Raw genomic sequence first — 20,366 nt, forward strand, 5'->3', positions numbered from 1 at the left:
GATTTTGTAATCGTATCACCAGACCTGCGACCATATGTTCTGGACACTCGGGTAAAGAGAGGGGCTGAGCTGTCAACTGATCACCACCTGGTGGTGAGTTGGATCAGGTGGCGGGGGAGGACGCTGGACAGACCTGGTGCACCTAAACGCGTAGTGAGGGTGTGCTGGGAACGTCTAGCAGAGGCCCCAGTCCGCGAGATCTTTAACGCACACCTCCGACAGAGCTTCAACAGCATTCCGAGGGAGACTGGGGACATTGAGTCCGAATGGACCATGTTCAGCGTCTCCATTGCCGAAGCTGCTGCATTGAGCTGCGGCCGCAAGGTGGTTGGTGCCTGCCGTGGTGGTAATCCCCGAACCAAATGGTGGACACCAGAGGTGAAGGGAGCCACCAGGCTGAAGAAGGAGGCCTATCGGGCTTGGTTAGCCTGTGGGACTCCGGAGGCAGCCGACAGGTATCGACAGGCCAAGCGGAATGCGGCTCGGGCAGTGGCTGAAGCAAAAACTCGGGTGTGGGAGGAGTTCGGAGAGGCCATGGAAAAAGACTTTCGGACTGCCTCGAAGAGATTCTGGCAAACCGTCAGGCGTCTCAGGAGGGGAAAGCGGTGCTCTACCTGCGCTGTGTATAGTGCTGGCGGAGCGCTGTTGACGTCGACTGAGAAAATTGTCGGGCGGTGGAAGGAATACTTCGAGGACCTCCTTAACCCCTTAGCAGTCCTACAAACTTTGCCTAAAAGGGTTAGGAGTCGGACGTACCGCCCACGGTACGTCCGACTGCTAAGGGGTTACTCCCACTGACACGTCTTCCGAGGAGGAAGCAGAGTCTGGGGATGAGGGGTATGACCCGCCAATTTCCGGGGGCGAGGTCACTGAGGCAGTTAAACAACTCCTTGGTGGCAGAGCCCCTGGTGTTGATGAGGTCCGCCCCGAGTTCCTGAAGGCGCTGGACGTTGTAGGGCTGTCTTGGTTGACACGTCTCTGCAATGTTGCGTGGAGATCAGGGGCAGTGCCTGTGGACTGGCAGACCGGGGTGGTGGTCCCCATCTTTAAGAAGGGGGACCGGAGGGTGTGTTCCAACTACAGGGGGATCACACTCCTCAGCCTCCCTGGGAAAGTCTATGCCAGGGTGCTGGAGAGGAGAGTTCGTCCGTTAGTCGAACCTCGGATACAGGAGGAACAATGCGGTTTTCGTCCTGGTCGCGGAACACTGGACCAGCTCTTTATCCTCTCCAGGATACTTGAGGGTGCATGGGAGTTTTGCCCAACCAGTCTACATGTGTTTTGTGGACCTGGAGAAGGCATTCGACCGTGTCCCTCGGGGTGTCCTGTGGGAGGTGTTGCGGGAGTATGGGGTGTCTGGCCCATTGCTACGGGCCATTCAATCCCTATACAACCGTTGCAAGAGCTTGGTTCGCATTGCCGGCAATAAGTCGGACTCGTTCCCGGTGGGTGATGGGCTCCGCCAGGGCTGCCCTTTGTCTCCGGTTCTGTTCATAATTTTTATGGACAGGATTTCTAGGCGCAGCCAAGTGGCGGAGGGCTTTCGCTTTGGTGGCCTCAGAATCTCATCTCTGATTTTTGCGGATGATGTGGTTCTGTTGGCTTCATCGGGTGAGGGCCTCCAGCTCGCACTGGAGCGGTTCGCAGCCGAGTGTGACGCAGCGGGAATGAGGATCAGCACCTCCAAATCTGAGGCCATGGTTCTCAGCCGGAAAAGGGTGGAGTGCCCACTCCGGGTCGGGGATGAGTTCCTGCCCCAAGTGGAGGAGTTCAAGTATCTCGGGGTCTTGTTCGCGAGTGATGGGAGAAGGGAGCCGGAGATCGACAGACGGATTGGGGCTGCGGCTGCAGTAATGCGGACGCTGCACCGGTCAGTCGTGGTGAAGAGGGAGCTGAGTGTAAAAGCGAAGCTCTCAATTTACCGGTCGATCTACGTCCCTACCCTCACCTATGGCCACGAGCTGTGGGTAGTGACCGAAAGAACGAGATCGCGGATACAAGCGGCGGAAATGAGCTTCCTCCGAAGGGTGGCTGGCCTCTCCCTTAGAGATAGGGTGAGAAGTTCGGCCATCCGGGAGGGGCTCAGAGTAGAGCAGCTGCTGCTCCACATCGAAAGGAGCCAGCTGAGGTGGTTCGGGCATCTGGCAAGGATGCCCCCTGGGCGCCTCCTGGGCGAGGTGTTCCAGGCATGTCCCACCGGGAGGAGGCCCCGGGGCAGACCCAGGACACGCTGGAGAGATTATATCTCTCGGCTGGCCTGGGAACGCCTTGGTATTCCCCCGGACAAGCTGGAGGAGGTGGCTGGGGAGAGGGAGGTCTGGACCTCTTTGCTTAGGCTGCTACCCCCGCGACCCGACCTCGGATAAGCGGATGAAGATGGATGGATGGATGGATGGATAGTTTTATTTTCAATGCGCTCTGAGGTCATAGCGTAATAGAACAAACATCCTAATGAGTGATTTTGAGGAACTATGTTTTGCTAATTATTTGGCGTTATTGCAGGCAAACCAGCCTATGAAATGGATGAAACAAATCCTGACTTTAAGTGACAATGATTGACACACAATATGATATGGAGATTGTGCAGTTCATTAATAAATGTCTAATCTGAATGTACGGAGGGAGGGGGGAAATCAATCCCGTTTTACTCGCAGTACTCAAGTTGACTTACCTTTGTTTGAATGACAACGTACTCACAACGCGGAGGCTTAAAAACAGCCAAATCTTGAACCCAACCATTTGTGAATTGGATGTGTGCCTCCAGAGATTTATAATTCCGAAACTGGTTCGCCATGTATGCACTGACTCCACATACAACAGGGGTGGGCAATTCCAGGCCCCGAGGGCCAGTGTCCTGTAGGTTTTAGATCTCACCTTGGGTCAACACACCTGAATCACATAATTAGTTTGTTACCAGGCCTCTGGAGAACTGCATGAGCTAATTTAGCCATTTAAATCAGCTATGTTGGTTCAAGGACACATCTAAAACCTGCAGGGACACCGGCCCTCGAGGCCTGGAGTTGCACACCCCTGACATACAAGGTACGAGAAGGTATCAGGGTAGGGCAATGGCGGTAGGTCATCAGGGTTTCTACTCCACAGCCATATTTCATACGGGTCCACATTACCAACGCACTCTATTTTTTCCAAGTACCGTCTCTTCGCATCTGGACGCAATCAGTCTCTATCCCGTCCCTTTTCTTTTGAGCTGCTTTTAAGCATGGTTGTAGCAATCGTCCAACACAGTGTGCTTGTTTTGATTCGTGACCTGCAAATATGGCGCCGCGGTCCCACAATACATTGGGCCGTTATATCAACTCCAAAGCCCTATATAATGTTATATACGGTATGCTTTTTCTATTATTTACAAAAAAAAAAAAAAAAAAGTAAAACTGATTGGAGAAGAATCAAAATTTTCTAGAACGCTAAAATAAGCAAGTAGCCACAATTACTAGTGTGTTTAACGGCAGATGTGGAGCTTAAATTAAAAGTGAAGGAAGAGAATCTGTCTGAAAACCTTTAGCCAATCTGTACTCGTCCCACCTCTTCTCTAGAAGCAGATGGCATTTTCATCACCACAAAAGCAATGTGAACACACACAGTGGTAGGATGGGACGTGACAAACAAGAAAAGCAGAGCACTTGGCACGCCGCCTATTTTCACACCTGAGCACATGTGGGGTACAAGGTAAAGCTGCTGCGGCAGGTAATGAGTGACATATTTCTCCTTCTAAATCATGATATCCTTACAAAGCACTATGAGAACTAACATGACTGATACTGAATTGTCAAATTCAAGACTTGAGTAATCCACAAAATAAAATCAAAAGAAGTAAACGAGCATTGGTTTACAAAGCTAATTGGTTTGTCAATACTCTAATGAGCTTGACCTTCAGTTATCATCAAAGCGCCAATAATAAGCATCCTTTTTTTGGTATAATGTCATAAATTTAACTGCATGTTTTTCTTTGGCAAGAGAAAAGCAATGGACAGTAAACAGATGGCCCATTAAAGGAACCCATTAACCCAGACAGATCTCGGCCTTAATATCAGACCTGAATACACTGAAGGATTAAACACACACACACACACACACACACACACACACACACACACACACACACACACACACACACACACACACACACACACACACACACACACACACACACACACACACACACACACACACACACACACACACACACACAAATCCGCCTAGCATTTTGTCAGTGTAAAAAGCAAATATACTCACGTGTTGTTGATAATCTGAAAGCGATCCCCTTTTTTGAAAGACAGATCGTCTGCCGTCCTCGCTTCGTAGTCGTACAACGCTACAAAAAACGTTACACCACCTGAAAGTGAGAGAAATTGAAACGCCTGATTCCTCTAAACACACACTCATTTTGATCGCTCTTTGTTACAGCCTTAAATTACAGATTAATACAAAGGTAAGATGGAAATATGGCAGAACACGGCGAAATATTGTTTCAGATATTTATTTTCCTTGCTATACCACCAGAGGTGGTCTGCATATACACCTGGCTCTCTCAGCTCTGATTTATTTTTGAGAATTCATCAGGGAAGCAGAATATTCCTCCTAGCGTTCTCAAACTGAGTGGCATCACCTCAAATTAAAGGGAGGTCATTTAATTTTTTATTCACAATAAAAAGAACTGACAAGTGATGGAATGCAGAGAGACAACGGGACTCAGATATGTTTATCTTGGGGAGAAAATTAAAAGGGCTGTATTAGATCCATAGGAGCCCCTCAGGCCACAGCATCGTGAAAGAGCCATAAAGGGAATGAGGGATGTGTGCGTGCTTTAGGAGGCAACGTTATGCTTTGTTGCATACATTTCCTGCATAATTTAAATATAAATCCACTCAGAGTCATTCTATGACCGACACACCCTTAATTCTAAAGTCATTTTAAGTCTAACTAGTGTAGGAAATAAAAACTTTCAATATGCAATTTGCATTTACTAAAGCCACTCAATCCAGTCCATGTTATTGTTTTTCTTGGCTCAGGAGAGGCCATGCCTCTGCATTGCTTCCCATAATACAGACCTATTTTGGGTTTCTGTTCAGCAATGATGTTTTGGCTGACTCGTTTCAAATGTCTCATTTGCATAACATCTGCTGCTTATAACGTCCTCTGCATAACAAATGATCAACTGAGTTTATTCTAAAGTTGTACAACAGTTTGTGCATCACACAATAGAAAGGAAAGCTGTTCAAGTCATTCATTTATAGCTTCTCTAATACATAAATCTATGAATACACAATATGTTGATTCACCACAAACTAACCTGAGATGACACTGGGAAAGGGACTGTTCACAGCCACTGAAGTAAAGGAGGTGGAGGCACCGCCAAAGGGCGTCATGACTGAAGACGTCCCGCCAAAGGGTGTGAGGCCAGCAGCATGACTGTTGTAGCTGTTGTTGTGAGCATTCATAGCAGGTGAATGACCCATCATTGTAGGCTCGGGCCCATAGTGGCCCAGGAGCGAGCTGGCCGGAGTGGCATTTGAGTTGTCTGGTCGGTACTTCAGAGCCGGGCCCTTGTCCTCTTTACTCCTGACACAACCCATCGTCAAGCCTGCGAGGAAGAGGAAGATTTGACGATCAAATACCAGGATACCAGTAGCCCAAGAAAGATGCTTTGGGTTAAAGATGCTTTTGTCACCCTTGTGGTGTAAATGCAATGCTGTTAACTATAAAATATGAAACACAAATGATATAATTTCCAAAAAATGTGTCCAAATTAGGCAAATTTTAAAAAACAAAAACAAAGTACAAATCTGTGAAAAATATCTGTAACATGAGCCATCATCATGTCTCGCTGGATAAAAGAAATTTATGCTAAACACCATAAATGTTGACTTGATAATAAGCTTTGTCATGAGTGCTGAACTTGAATGACACAAATGAACAGAAACTACTATGTTGTTCATCATTAGCCTAAAGCATTTTGGAGGGTTTCAGCCTGACTCTAGCATACAGAAAACAAGGAGTGACCTCACGTGACTTTACAAGTCCCGACAAAACCTCTCAAGGCTGCACAGCAAGAAACGATGCCAGCCTACGGGCATCTCTCCCCTGTGTTCACACTACACTGACACAGATTTGAAAGGGAGAAAAAGCCCTTTGGCATTCAGAGCTGGTGCTCTTCCCTCCCAGGCTTACTGATACACATGACTCAGTGAGTTAGTAGTGTGTGTGTGTGTGTGTGTGTGTGTGTGTGTGTGTGTGTGTGTGTGTGTGTGTGGTCCAGGGATTACTCAAATTGTGAGGACCTGTATCTGTTTATACAGTCGAATTATGGGATATTTGAAAAAAGTAATATTTTGGCTCATATCTTCAGATTAAGTTCCCAATAAGCCCCAAAAGGGAGCTTTTCAATGACAGTGCTCAGAGCAAGCATACCAACCACACCTGCCCTGGAGCAGTAAACTGGATGCTGGCATTGTGCATGAAATGCATGCTGGGATAAAGACATAAAAGCATGTACATGGCAGTTTAGCAGTCTAGTCTGCACAGCGTATGATCTGGGCTCAAATTAGGAGAGTGTGTGATCGCAAAGAAACGTATTCGGTGTCTGAGTGTGAGAGCTCGTGTGTGTTGTCAAGGGTTGACAGCATCCTCTACAGTGCCTGCTCTGTTTACTCATTTTTCTCACCTTTGACCTCTATGTCAAACTACTTGTGTGTATGCAGGTCGAGTGCATGTGCGCACGCACATGCGCGTGGCAGCAGAGTGAAACAAGCTGCCACTACACAGCAGATGGATGCTCAACTCCAAGATTGCTCCAGTTTCAGTGACTCATATCCTGGCATTTGTAAAATGTTACAACATAGTTTCAAGTGCCCGTAAGTGAAGGGTCACATTGGTATTTGTAACAGAATAGCTGAAGTGTGCACTCATCCCTTATGATACCGTTAATGCTGAAAGGATTTGCATACAACTGTTACGGGTTTAATCAATCAGCACTTGGTGGAGATAAAATTACTTGTGGAAAAACTACATTTTCAATCAGTCAAATCTTCAATTCACACACAAATAATATGTGATAACACACAAAAAAAAAAAAAAAAAATCATAAATCCATCATATTCACAAAAACATAATCTAATCACTACCCTCTCCAAAAGGAGTTAATTAATTAATTCCAAACACTATCCATCTCATTTTATATAACTGGTTTGATTATGCAACCTATAATATATTTATATGGTATAAATAAATATGCCAATCTAATACACAGATTCAGCTTCATAAAAAGATGTTATATTTATTTATACATCATTATAAGTTGTTCTAACCACATGTATCCAAAAGTACTGCTTTTTATAATATGTCATTATAAATGGATAATCGTTTATAGAATCTACAGTGTACAATGTTACTGTATAATCGCATATACTCTCTGATAATACTAACAATAATTATGTTAGGGATCAGTGGTAAACGGCAGAGCTGTGGCCAAAGTGAGTTGGCATGAATGAAGATATCAGATCATGGTTGTTTTTCCCGTCACACTTTGCGCTCATTACACTCGCTCAGAGAGACTGAGGGAGAAGGGAGAAGGACGCTGGTTCGGTGCATGTCATAAAAGAATGAGTCAGTCCCTTCCTCACAGTGAGAACTACAGTTCATCAATTTAAAACCATCACGTCACATTCTCAGATACTAAAAGCCAATGTAACTGGTACTGGGTGGGAAACTGAAAAAAAGCTGGATCGAAGCATCTTTAGCTTTAGTCGCTGATTTTACTTTTAACTTGTCATTCAAATGTCAAAGAAAAAAAAAGATAATTTGTGTTCAAATGCTGGATTATGGTTGAGTGTTTGCCTTGTTTTCTGTTTTCTGTTTTGGTTGGCTTAAATCACATGGGTAAACTTTTTCATTGGTGTGTGACCTACGGCTGCACGGGCTGTAAATGTTTTAATAGTGTGTTTATCAGATCTGTAACATTAACATAATGGATTCATTGTTTATACCGTATCTGAAGCCAAAAAAATTCACAAAAGTTTTCAGTGTCTCAGATATTAGGATTTCCAGTTGTTCTCTACAGCAACGCTATCTTTGTATTCCAGACCACATGACGCGGTTTGAAGACACTTGAAATCTGATAACTATGTGCAAATTGCTGTTCTTTCACTCAACTTCACAAAGTGTTCTTCAGTCATTAAAATGGAACAAAAGTGGTACTTCTGACTAAAGAAACTTTCGCAAGCTTGCAGCGTTTCAGTTAATTAGCTACAGTTGACTACATTTGCGAGGAACATGACCGGTTGACTAAACTTTAAGTGAACTTTTTTTCTCCTCCAGCTTGTTAAGACATTAGCTGTGCGAGTTATCATTAAAAGTGTGAATCTTGTAATTTGGAAATTGCAGCCATTCAAAAGCCTGAATAAACTTCAGTATCTCTGTAAGCGAAAAAAAATAACAATAACCCTAAACATACCACAATTTAAGCCTAATTAAGGGTTATATAAGTACATCAAATCTCTTTTAATGTTCCAATTTGAATTAGTATCTTTGTTCTGAAGCTAGTTAAGGATTATAGCACTTAATATGTGAGCGGCTGAGTCAGGTGAAGTTATTCTTCTGTGCTAAGAGGTTAGGCTGTAGCTTTGGTGGCTCTGAGCTTTGGCTCCAAGGTTAAGTGGCCTTGAAGCTAAAGAAACACTGTTCAGCAGTCACCTCCCATTAAGTAACAAAACACCTGACAAAGAAACTGCAGCACAAATCCCCTGCTCGGCCCGTTTGTTGTTCTCTATGAATAAATGAGCCCTAGCACAACGACTGCACATTTCTCTTTGTGTGTAGCTCAGTGCAGCTCTGCACCACAGAGTAAATAAAAGATTGAAAACATGCCGACTGTTGGGAATAGCGCCAAAGGAGCCCAACACAGCCTGATCGCAATCGCAATGTGCAAGCAGCAAGGCAGCGATTATATCAGCAACAAAATCAAAAGCTACACTGCACTGAGACCTAGAGCGTTACTGCTGTTAACCCTTTGAGCCTTTCTACTTAAAATCCAGCTAAAGGTCGACAGCGACAATAAACAACAAAGCAAGCAAAAGACATTAGACGCCCAATTTGTTTCATCAAACTGGGACCAACAAAATCACTTCTCGGATTGTGAATTGCTGTGTTACAACCACAGCAACACAGCAATTCAAACTTCCTGTTTGTCAACCATCACATCGATCCATTTATATGAATGGATGGTGCACTGACTTTCTCGGAACAAATAAACAGGACTCACGGAAAGCTAATACTGAGCCTGAAGAATCAGACCTGAAACAATCAATATTTATATTTATACTGTACTGTACAGTTAAATTGCAGTTAAATTCTATTTATGTGTCTGGAGCAACAATGTTAGAAGAAATCAAATGCAAATATGACAATTATAATGACATATATTACTAGAAATCATGAGGATGAGTCAGCTGCTTTTCAGAATCCAGACATCCACTGCAGAAGGAGGTCTAGCTAACAGAAGTTTTAGCACAGACGAGATAACCAGCTGGTGACAGCAGCATGTGAGCTGTGTGGGCACGGCAGCACTACGACTGGCAATTAGTTAAAGTCGGTTATTATAAAATGCAAAAAAAAAAAAAAAAAAAAAAAAACTAGATTAGAAAACTGTTTTGGAAAACCAAATATGCTGGGATAGAAAATAATATACTCCAGATTCATTTTTTTTTAAATTTGTCTACTAAATTACTAGTATAACAGAATACTTACGCAGGTATTTCAATGCAGAAACAAAAAACCCACAGGTCCAAGTGGATTTTATGGGAACAATGATTTTTATTTTGATGCCACCAAAATGTACATTTGCCGTTTAGGCCTCCCCTTTAATGCTCTTAATGTTTCTAATGTGTGATGGATCTGAGCTGTGTCCAGGTCAGTTCAGCACTCAGCCTGCTCCGCAATGGAGTTGTGTTTTTGTAATGAATGACATCATCTTCCTAGGCCTTTCCTGAAAAAGAAACCACACAATTGGCAGAATAAGCTGCTCGGAAAACCTATATCGTCGAAGTCCTTCAAATGCAAGCCTCTCAGTTTGGCAAATATCTCGAACCAGCTCTGGGCACGTCATTGGTTACCAAGACATATTCACCCAAAATAGACTATAAAAAAACAAAACAAAACAAAAAAACCCAAACACTTGATACTTTTACTGACTTTCCACCAACAAAAACATAAACTCACATTTAAAGTCACATGCCTCTCTTTTATGATGTCCATGATTTTGTTTAGCAATAATGGAGCCTCCACAGATGTATAAAGATGCCATGTGCACTAATGCACCTCCATAACTTATCAATACTGACTTTTGAACATTGATGACGCGCTTGCATATACTCCCCACTTCTGTGTTTTTTCTCTGGAAGCTCTGGGTTCCTTCTCATTCATAAAACACAACACACAACATCAAACTGTTGCACAACTCTTAATCACAAGATCAAGTAAAGAAGTAAAAGTCAGATTTTTACCAGTCAGATTTGCTAAATACTAGGAATCTTATTTTCGTTGGCATTTTGTCACATTTTCATGAGAAACGGGAAGTGTTACTTCTGATTGGATCCATTCCAAACTCGTCCGGCCTTTCTACAACACTTAATTAGTTCTGTTTGGATCTCATCTCTCCAGAACATGTTGGCCTTGACAAGTCTTGATACATTACATTATATTTTTTGTCCTTGTGCATTAGTTTTTATTTAGTTATCCTCTTGTTTGAGTTAAGGAAAAAAATGGTTGTTGACAGAAACTATGACTAATGTATCATTACCTAATTTGTTATACTTTTTTCCCCATTGCACAACCTTTTTGGTCTATTGTTTCACTTTCCCACCTTTTTTCAAAACGTGCTGCTTCATCTGTCCGATACACAAAGTGCAGAACCTTAGAGCTGACCTGGAACAAATCTGTGAAAACATTTCTGAAAAAACATCCAAAATTCTGTTTGTTTTGGAAGCAGCACTTTAGCCTGCCGCTAATAGCATAAAAACTGATGAAGAAGAATGTAAGTTGCATGTCTGCTTTAAGATGAAGGGTCAATAACTGGAAAGATGAAGACCAAATCAAGTTAAATCAGTATGGATCACTGTATCAACATAAAAACAGATTTAAAAAATCTAGACAAAAGCATGGCTTTCTCTTGTGAAGACTACCGTTTTGTTCCCAAAGTCACAGATATGTTTAAACAACCTTTGCTGTTTACACCATTATGATTTCATATTATTTGCTCTCTAAGACAGTAATGGAGGGATAACAAGCCTGAGCAAGCCCGAATGTCAAACTGGCTCAACAACCACAAGTTTCACTTTAGATCTCAAGAATTGGCCTGAAGCAGAATCTAGACATAACACAGCAGCAACTTATCAAATACAAATCTTCAACGATGCCTTAAAAACATGTGGAATGTGATTCCTTTAGAACTGGAACTGGCTTTTCTACTGTCCATGTCAAAATATGCCCCAAGATCATTGGAGTTGTCCATCATATTCTGGTTCAGTTCTTTCTGGGGGGGGGGGGGGGGGGGACGACACATAACAAATGAACCACCCAGTTTTTCTTTAAAACTTAAAACTGGGAAATGTGCTCTGAGAAAAGGCAGAAACTTCACCTCTCCCTCTGGCTTTCTCTTTTGTCTGCCCCCACCTTTTGTTATGGACAAAGAGAAAGGATTTTGTGGTGCTCCCCCACAGATCACATCAGAATCCCCCGAACTATACGATCCCATGCATATTCCTACAACACCAACAGCACAAAAGCTTATAAGGGCCCAGAACTGTTCTTACAGTGGCACCCAACAGCCAACTATCAATCAAATGCGCCAATTAAATATTCAAAACAACCAGATGGCCTCATAGACAAACATTTACAAGTACAGCTGGCATGAATAGAAAATGGTATCATTACAACAGCTTAGCCAAATCATTGTACTATACATCAATTGCAGTTTTGTAAAAGGAAAAAAAAAAAGCCCGATAATGCATGTCACAAAGATAAATATTACTACCAGTGTTTTCTCTAGTGACAAATCTGCCAACAGCAATGACAGCTTAAATTGCCTTCACAGCAAATCAAATTACAGGCAGATTACTGTATCTTCTCTCAGATGGCTTCCTAAATGAGGCTGTTATACACACAATGAGATTAGCTGAAAGAAATGTGCCATTTTTCCGGTGGTTCCAAGGGGCACGGTAAATGGTGCCTCAAGCCCATACAGTGATTTGGGTCATGATCTGATTTAAGATGGATAATGTATAGTGCATGTTACCATTGTGTTATTGCCCTGTGCAAACGATACATTCTAAAAAACTCAATTTTTCGTGAAGCTGAGCTATAATTTTTTTTTATTTATTTATTTTTTTTTATTTAAGAAATGGGAGTATTTTGTCAGCTCACAAAGGACGTCTTAGTCCCATAGTTTCTCAAAAACATAACATAACAGCAATTTTGACAAAACTGGGCATGCTGATCTGGCATCGGCCTGATCCTGTCTCAAAAAGTTTTACTAGATAATCAGCAACACTGCACTGCTTTACAGGCAGAACTATTTGTTCTACAGTTTAACAACAGGAGCAGCTAGCAAAAGAGCTATGCTCAAGTTTTGCTACAGCGTGAAACCTACGTTGTGACCTATGACATAACCACAAAGCCCTCTGAACTCTATGCTGTAACCTGACGCGCTCCTATAGAGAACCGTGATTACACGTCAGGTCAGCACAGCCCTCAACTATTGTGATTAGCCTGTTCAGCACCGTCGATTCTTCCTATTCAATTCTGGCTAGTTTTTTGCCAGTTTTTTTTAAATTATCAGTAAGAGAATAACAATCATCACCTCAGTATAAAGAACACTAATCGTAGTATCAATATAAGGGCTTACAAATGTTAGCAGATTCCTGCAGGCAGATTACTAAAACTATCGGAATAGAAGAGCTCGTAAAAAAAATAAGTACAACAGGAATAGACAAATACAAATAGACACAAGAATGAAAAAACATTAATATTGGCATTAAAAAAAAAAAAAAAGTCTATCGACTGGCACCACTTGGAACAACCACAGTAATTAAACAAGCTGTGCACTACACATCAGCATAGGTGTGGGCAACATCATATCATGTAACGAGCCTATGATCTATGGCATTATGAGTTAGAATATTCAACTGGAACAATCCCCAAAAACTTCCAACCTGAAAATTCAAAGACACCCTACCAACACGGACATCACCATCCAAGATGGAAGCAGTGCTTGCAAACAGCAGTAATACTGCTAAACCTGTAATCTGAACTATATTTTTATTGTGTACTTATTAGTCGTTAAAGAGAATGCAATCATAGTACAATTAGAATTAACCATGTCCTATTGAGAAATGTTACAATTACATTAGATTATTTTTAAATTTTCAAATTCAAACGTTCGTGAGTCATTATTTTAATTTGCTGTGGGACGAGACAACAGGGTGACATTCACAGGTGAGCAGACTTGAGGAGGTGAGGTAGTGGAGCCTGGTGCAGGAGGTTTGCCCACAAGAAGTGGAGATAAGAGTTATTGAAACAATCGTTGGCACATTAGTCGACTACCAAAATAATCATTAGTTGCAGTCCTAGTTTGCATTAGCAAAAGCTGTTGTGATTACTTGCCAAACTTCCTGTAGATTTGTAACCTATAAATTCCTTTTAGGTAAGAACTGGAAATTATTCCAGTTGGACCAGGAAGGGCATCAAGCGTAAAGAAAAAAACAAATTGCCAAATCAAACATACAGAGTTGCCTGCTGCGGTGATCCTTTGTGAATAAGCGAGCAGTTAAAAGTAGCTTCTTTTATAGACTGTATCCAGACAAGTTATTTTGACAAGTGTCACTTGTTGGCAGATGATAGCTGTGGTGGTCTCGCCTATCATTAAATGTTGTCTGAAATAAACTACCCACTAATGTTGTCCCCGCAAACAGCGCCACAAAGGGTGGCCCCACATCCGCTGGTGCGTGCCACGCTTTGTTGTTGTTCCAGCTGGTCGTGTTGTTTTTAACCACCACCTCAGCGATAGCGCAGAACCTCTGATTTCCAGAGAAGATTAGACTTTCCGGAGAATTCTTTAAAGGAAAAAAAACAAATTCTGATTTTCTTTGCCTGTCTTTTTTGACATTTTCTTCTCCTAGACCAGCACTTATGCTGTATAGAAGTCTGAGTGGCGACACCCATCACTCAGAAGAACACTACAGTGAGTATGATTTGGACATTGATTACCATGGCAGTGCTTGAAGCTTTGATGCACTTAGGTCAACAACATTAATTGAATGCTATTTTTTTTTTTTTATATTTACCATAAACCTTCACGTTCATTAAATTTTATTGATCTTCCTTCAGATCAAACGGACCATTTACAGAAATGAAAAATATGTTAATTTAGAAAACAAATGGTGCAATAATAAAGAATGACAATACTGATTAGTTGCATTGCACTTCAAACAACCACCACTGTGTGGAATAACAGAAGAAAAGGAAATATACTTATCCAGATACTCCCACGCATATTTATGAATAACTTTACTCCCAGCGACTGGTATGTGTTCAAACAAATGCTGGCAATAGACTGTATCCAGGGACATGCGACATGCAAGGCTATGTGCCAGACTACCAGTGATGCTGATGCAGATTAAGGAGACACAGGCTGCTGCTTCCCAGAGGGGAAAATACAACAATGAAGCTGCACTACAGGCGGGAAGCTATTTGCTGCGGTTGGCATGCATCAACATTCAAATGAAGAAAAATTCCAGCATTACAAACTGTTAGCCTTATACTTGTTATAATGGCACGAGTCAGCGAGCTACCACACAAGAGATAACCAGTTATACAGTCAGTATAGCAATTTGATGCAGATATCAGGCAGAAACTGTAAGCAGAGTAACTAAGCAAAAACAGGGAAAAGAAAACGTCATGCTAAATCTCAGATCTGTCAAACGAAAAGAAAATAAACTCAATCCTAATGGACAAACTGGTTTTAATTATTTGAGGGCTTTTTTTTTTGAAAAAAAGAAACAAAACAAATTCCAGCATGTCTGCTCTCAGAAAAATGGTTCAGTACAGCTCTGTATAAATGCGATATTCATGCATTATGTCCTGTGAGATGAAGCTCCTTACTCTGGCTACTGAGGTGACAGATCGCGAATGACGCAACTTTGGAGAAGACTTTGACCCTTACACAACTGCCTTTCGCAAACTTTGCAGTCACTTGGGACATTTCTGTGACGCAGACTGGGCTTGTAGGGTGTATACCAGAGACCGGAGCTCAACAGAGGATGTATTTTTTCAGAATGTAAGACTTTGTATATTAAGTCAGAATATGTAAGCCAGAATAGAGTGTAAGTCTATATAAAAAAAACACTCAAGTACGGAAAGCTATCAGCAAAGGTTTTCATCGTTCAGTCTCTGTTTCTGACAGCTTTTTTTTTTAAGGCAAAGTATTCTGGTAGCTTACAGGCTTATCAACATTGTATAAACCAGGTTTCTTCTAACTGGTTCCAATCTGGTTGGACCACAACTGTTTGCATTGGTAGTGATTGAGATTGCTATATTGGGTAACTATAAAATGACTGCAGTGTAATCCCACTAGACAACTGTCCATGTCAGACTAAAAGTGCTGTGTTTGTCACTGAAAGGCTCAGATGGTAGCTGTAAATGCCTGAATAATACTTGATGTTATCTTGCAGTGATAACATATGTACTGCTTCCAGGTCAGCAAACTCATTTCAGCTATAACATAACTTTTGTCTGTGAAATTGTAGGCAGATTATTTAATTTAATGGTCTGTCAAAGACAAGACATGTAACGTGTGGAGTAATTAAGGTAGCTGTTTGGGACCATTATTATTTTGTCTTTTTATTAATGATCTTATTCAAATAGGCTCAGATTGCTATATATGCTGATGACTCAAGAGTTATTTATAGCGTCAACCGATAAGTTAAAGGAAACACGTAATGAGGAGTTGAAGGCTGTAGAAGATTGTGTGACAGATAATAAACTGGTGTTAAATGTTACCAACTGAGTGTTAAGAATGTTCCTATCGAAGAAAACAAAACTATTTGATATAATGGTGGATTGTAAATTAACATAGTCTGATAATAATGCAAGTAAAACAGGTGGAGGTTTGTCAGTCATTAGAAGAGCTTTAAAATGAATGACACGAGGTTATAAAATGCATTAGTGTGATCTGTTCCAGTGCTTCAACAAAAGGAATAAATAAGTTACAAATAGCTCAAAATGAATCTACATGATGTGCACGGCAATGTTCTCACAAGTTAGATCAGTTTAAATATCTGTTAAAGCAGTATTAACAAATGGATAATGAAGACAGCTGATGGACACAGGATGTAAATATACTGTGTGAATATGAACGCAAACTTAAAGCCCTGATCTTGGAACCAAAGCAATAGATATAAGTTAGTTGTTTAAATTAAAATGTTCTTTTTATACAAAGAACCTGCTTGTTTTGTTTGTATGTTGCGATTGTTGGATTATGTGTGTAGGGACCCCAGGATAAATAGCTAAGCTAAAAATAGCTAACCTGAGGCTGATCTAGTGGATCTAATGCTGCTAATGGAGATCGTGGTTAAACAAACTGGTCATAACTCAGGAAGGACACTTATTTATTCATTTTAAATTAAAAAAAAAAAGGCATTAATGTTTGCAAATGTCATCTGACAACAATAACATGGAAGTGACCAGAGAGTGAAACTTGGCACAGAGCAGTACTGACCACTATTTCACAACTTATAGAGACAAATATAGACTGAAGCCCTATTTGGAACATTGCATAAAGAAAAACCTTTGTATTGAAATACTCAAATACCTGGAGGGCCAGATTATTAGAGCAGGTACAATTACAGAGAGAAGCATGTTTATACTCTATATCCAAGAATAGATGAAAATGTGCACCAATTTCGTAATGGTTATGTGATCCAGGTAGTGGATTAACCCTATCAGCTGGAAATCCTTAAACATGAGTTGTTTTTGAACTTTCTGGACACTGAAAACAAAAATCGAAAAAACTGAGTCATAGTGGTATAAATGAGACAAATGCAGAAAAAAACCTCACATCTGAAAAGTTTGAAAACCAGCAATCGTTCAGTATTTTTTTATAGATTCTTCAGATGAATTCATCAATCACTCCAGCCTTGCTTATTTGTTTTTCATTGATCTTTTCAGCACCATAAAAAAGTTATTAATGAGCATGTGCAATATGCATAAGTAAACATTATTTCTACAGCCAAACTGCTCATTCTGATAAAGATAAAGCCATTGCATAATATTAAAGTTAATCGCCTTGGTTTTTAACGCCAGCCACAAGCACTGAGCAATGAAAATATACAAGGGCCTGAAAACCCATTACTAAAGCATAACGCAGTAATTGCCCTGGCACACTCTCTGAGGCCCAGCTCGGTCTTATCTTCAGGGCAGCCTGCCATCTCTGCCAATCACAGCGAGAGGAGGGGACTGTCGGGGAGCTAGGAGATGAACTTCCTTCCGAATCCATTCATGCCGTCGAGGCCACCTGCTGTGCCCGTCAAAGGCTAGAGTGAGGCTGGGAAAGAGAAAGAGCCATCTTCAAGCTATTAAAAAGAAGAGCTCTTCTTGTTCCCTCTGCCCACGGTGAATTCTCCTCTTTTATTTTTTTATTTTTCACCAAAAATCCAAACATTTGTTCAGATTGCCAACATGTGTGGAGCTGCTTTACGACTCCAGCCTTTCCACTTGTGGCACAAAAGACTGGAGGCTTCTAATCAGCAAACTTTAATGACAGTGTAGAGTCTCATTCGTGCCATGAGGACACTCAAAGAGTATGCAAGGATCCTTCAACCCAGTTAAAATTCAAGCTCCTGGACCGCAGCCAACACCACCTGTTAGTGCTCCTCACTCCTCTACCAACTGCCCTCTCCATTCCAGCTGTGTGTGTATATGTGTGTGTTTGTGTCTGTGTGAGAAGGAGACACAACTGTCCAGCCAACTGGGGCTGTACTAACAGAGGGATTACCGTGGCACCAGAGTATATAAGCACACCGACAGACACATGCAGAGTCAGGGGCAGTAAATGTTAGGATACATACACAATCCAACACAGCAGCATGCCTGAAAATCTTACACACGTGTGTATAAGTCTGAGGAACAGAGCTGCACTATCACAATAAAAGCACGCAAGAACAAAGTTGGCATCAAAACACTGACCATTTAGAAAAATCTGATGAGTGCCTTGCATTAAAAGGCCTATCACAGCTGAGGCCTAAAACAGCTGATGCATGTGTGGAGAGGGAGACTGGGTGAGGCACAGAGATAGGGACAGGGTGGTAAACTTTTATTGTATGAAAAGAACCAAAATATGTAGTTGAAATAAAGATTTCCAAGATGCAAATGAATAAATAATACCTCTCATCATAGCTACAACTCTGCTCTCGTCTTGTCCCAGGACGGTTTTGGAGCCTTTCCAAACAGCTGTCCTCTCCAACACAGGACCGACCCCCCCCACCCCACCGGGGTCTTAAACGCGGATTAATAATGAAACATGCTTTTACGACAATGTAACACAGCGAGGAAACTCCTCTGGTCCCTTCCCAACTTTCTCCAAGTGTCACAAACACAACGAGGCCCTGCTGAATCGACTTCCAACGTAAAATGTGAGTTGTTGGCGAGCGTTTCTTACCTCAAAAGCGACCGTAGCAGTGTGGTGGGTCGGCTACATGCGTCCTGTGAGCCTTTTTCCCCCCAGCGTTTTCAATTTCACGTCGACAACCTTAAGTGGAAACGGGCGACACGAGCAGACTCTACTAACGTGGAATCTCAGTCTTCCGTCTGTCCCATACCGATTAACTACTTCACGAGCACTGAGCCCTTCACTGGGATCCTTTTTTTAATTAAAATTCCCTCAAAGCGAGGACACGCCGCCAGCTGACAAAGACTACTTAATATGGCGGTGGAGGCGCTGAGCAAAGCAGTTTAAAATATCAGAAATCACCGCCTGCCGATAGGTCAGGGTTGCCACGAAAGACACACAACAATAGCCGGACTAGGACCGAGGAACAGACGAGGCCAAAGAAGGAATCATGCTGCCTTCACTTGCTCAGATTAGACTCGAACATCGGCAAATCCCAACTTCAAACGCCAATCCGACCTCCAGTTTGAGAGGCAGCAAAATATAAATATCCATTCTTATCCAGTGTTACTATATATATAATAGCACGGTTTGTTTGTGTGTGTATACTATAATGAGGATTGAAGACGCTTATGTTATAATAATAATAATTATTATTATTATTATTATTATTAATCTGACCATTATTTTTCTGAATGTTTGGCCTTTGTTTCTTTAAAAATGTGATATCACCAAATTGCTTCTTCTAATTGTCAGACTGTACGAAACCCAAAGATTTTTAGCTTGCTCACAGAAGAACAGCAAATAACCACACCGAGGATAACTGGAAAGTAACTACTTGTCAGTGAACTACTCATGTGTAACGGATATCTTACTCCGTGGTATATTTTGTACTGCAACAAGATAAAGAGTCTTTTAATCTGAATAATTCAATTATTTGGTCATTAAAAAAGACAACTCAAACTTTTATCTAGCCCACGCCTGCTCATGTCGACGTTTTGTTATTTCCGATAGAACTTGAAGGTATCATTGTGTCCTATTGAACGGTTTTCCCGTGTGCCCAATATGGCCGACATCCCTGTAAAGGAGAAAGCCCACCATCTGCCTGGACAGCTAAAGCGTTTTCAGTTATGCTCTCCAACAATCTCCATTCATTCTTTTTTTTTTTAAGATGTATTATTTGGCCATAAAAATAAAGCGCAGTCGCATCGTGGTGTTCACCTCTGAACTTTGTTCATATTGCGCAGGCATTTAGCGCCATCTGGGTTTTACAAACGGTTAAAAGAGGTGTGTTCACGCAGATACTTGAGTTAACAATAGGTGTAAAAGACTGCGTGTTTCAGCGAGGCTGTCTGCGAAGCACAGACTGGAAAATCATAGTGTGTAAAACACTTATTAAAATATTCATTGTTTCCATAAGATTTCTAAACTTACACAGAGGCGGTAGTTTAAAAAAATCATATTTAAAATAATTTCAAAATAGTTAATGAGAAAAGGAAGGAGAGCGGGAGGGGGAGGCTAATGTTGGGCTTTCATCTTGAACACCTAACCAAAAGCTGACTACAGACACAGCGGGAGTGTGTCTGTAAAGGGATGAAACAATTTTCAAGTGATTTGCTGACCCCTACTGACTCTAACTACACAGTGCGCAGGCGCCACAGCATGTCCCCCAGATGCTTTTTTCCTAGAAAGT

At 41.6% G+C, this 20,366-nt stretch overlaps 1 protein-coding gene across 1 annotated transcript in view; it reads right to left on the reverse strand.

The window, feature by feature from the left end:
• Positions 1-19,121, reverse strand: part of yes1 (YES proto-oncogene 1, Src family tyrosine kinase) — a 35,150-nt gene extending 16,029 nt beyond the window's left edge. The window contains exons 1-3 of the mRNA XM_040017951.1: positions 18,725-19,121; positions 5,312-5,602; positions 4,255-4,354 (exon numbers count right to left, since the gene is read on the reverse strand). Coding sequence (XP_039873885.1) covers positions 4,255-4,354; positions 5,312-5,594 — 383 coding nt within the window. The 5' untranslated portion in view covers positions 5,595-5,602; positions 18,725-19,121. The remainder of the gene's footprint in view (positions 1-4,254; positions 4,355-5,311; positions 5,603-18,724) is intronic.
• Positions 19,122-20,366: the final 1,245 nt, after the last annotated feature.

The sequence above is a fragment of the Simochromis diagramma genome, unplaced genomic scaffold, assembly GCF_900408965.1.
Source record: "Simochromis diagramma unplaced genomic scaffold, fSimDia1.1 OVJJ01000205.1, whole genome shotgun sequence".
Lineage (NCBI taxonomy): Eukaryota > Metazoa > Chordata > Actinopteri > Cichliformes > Cichlidae > Simochromis > Simochromis diagramma.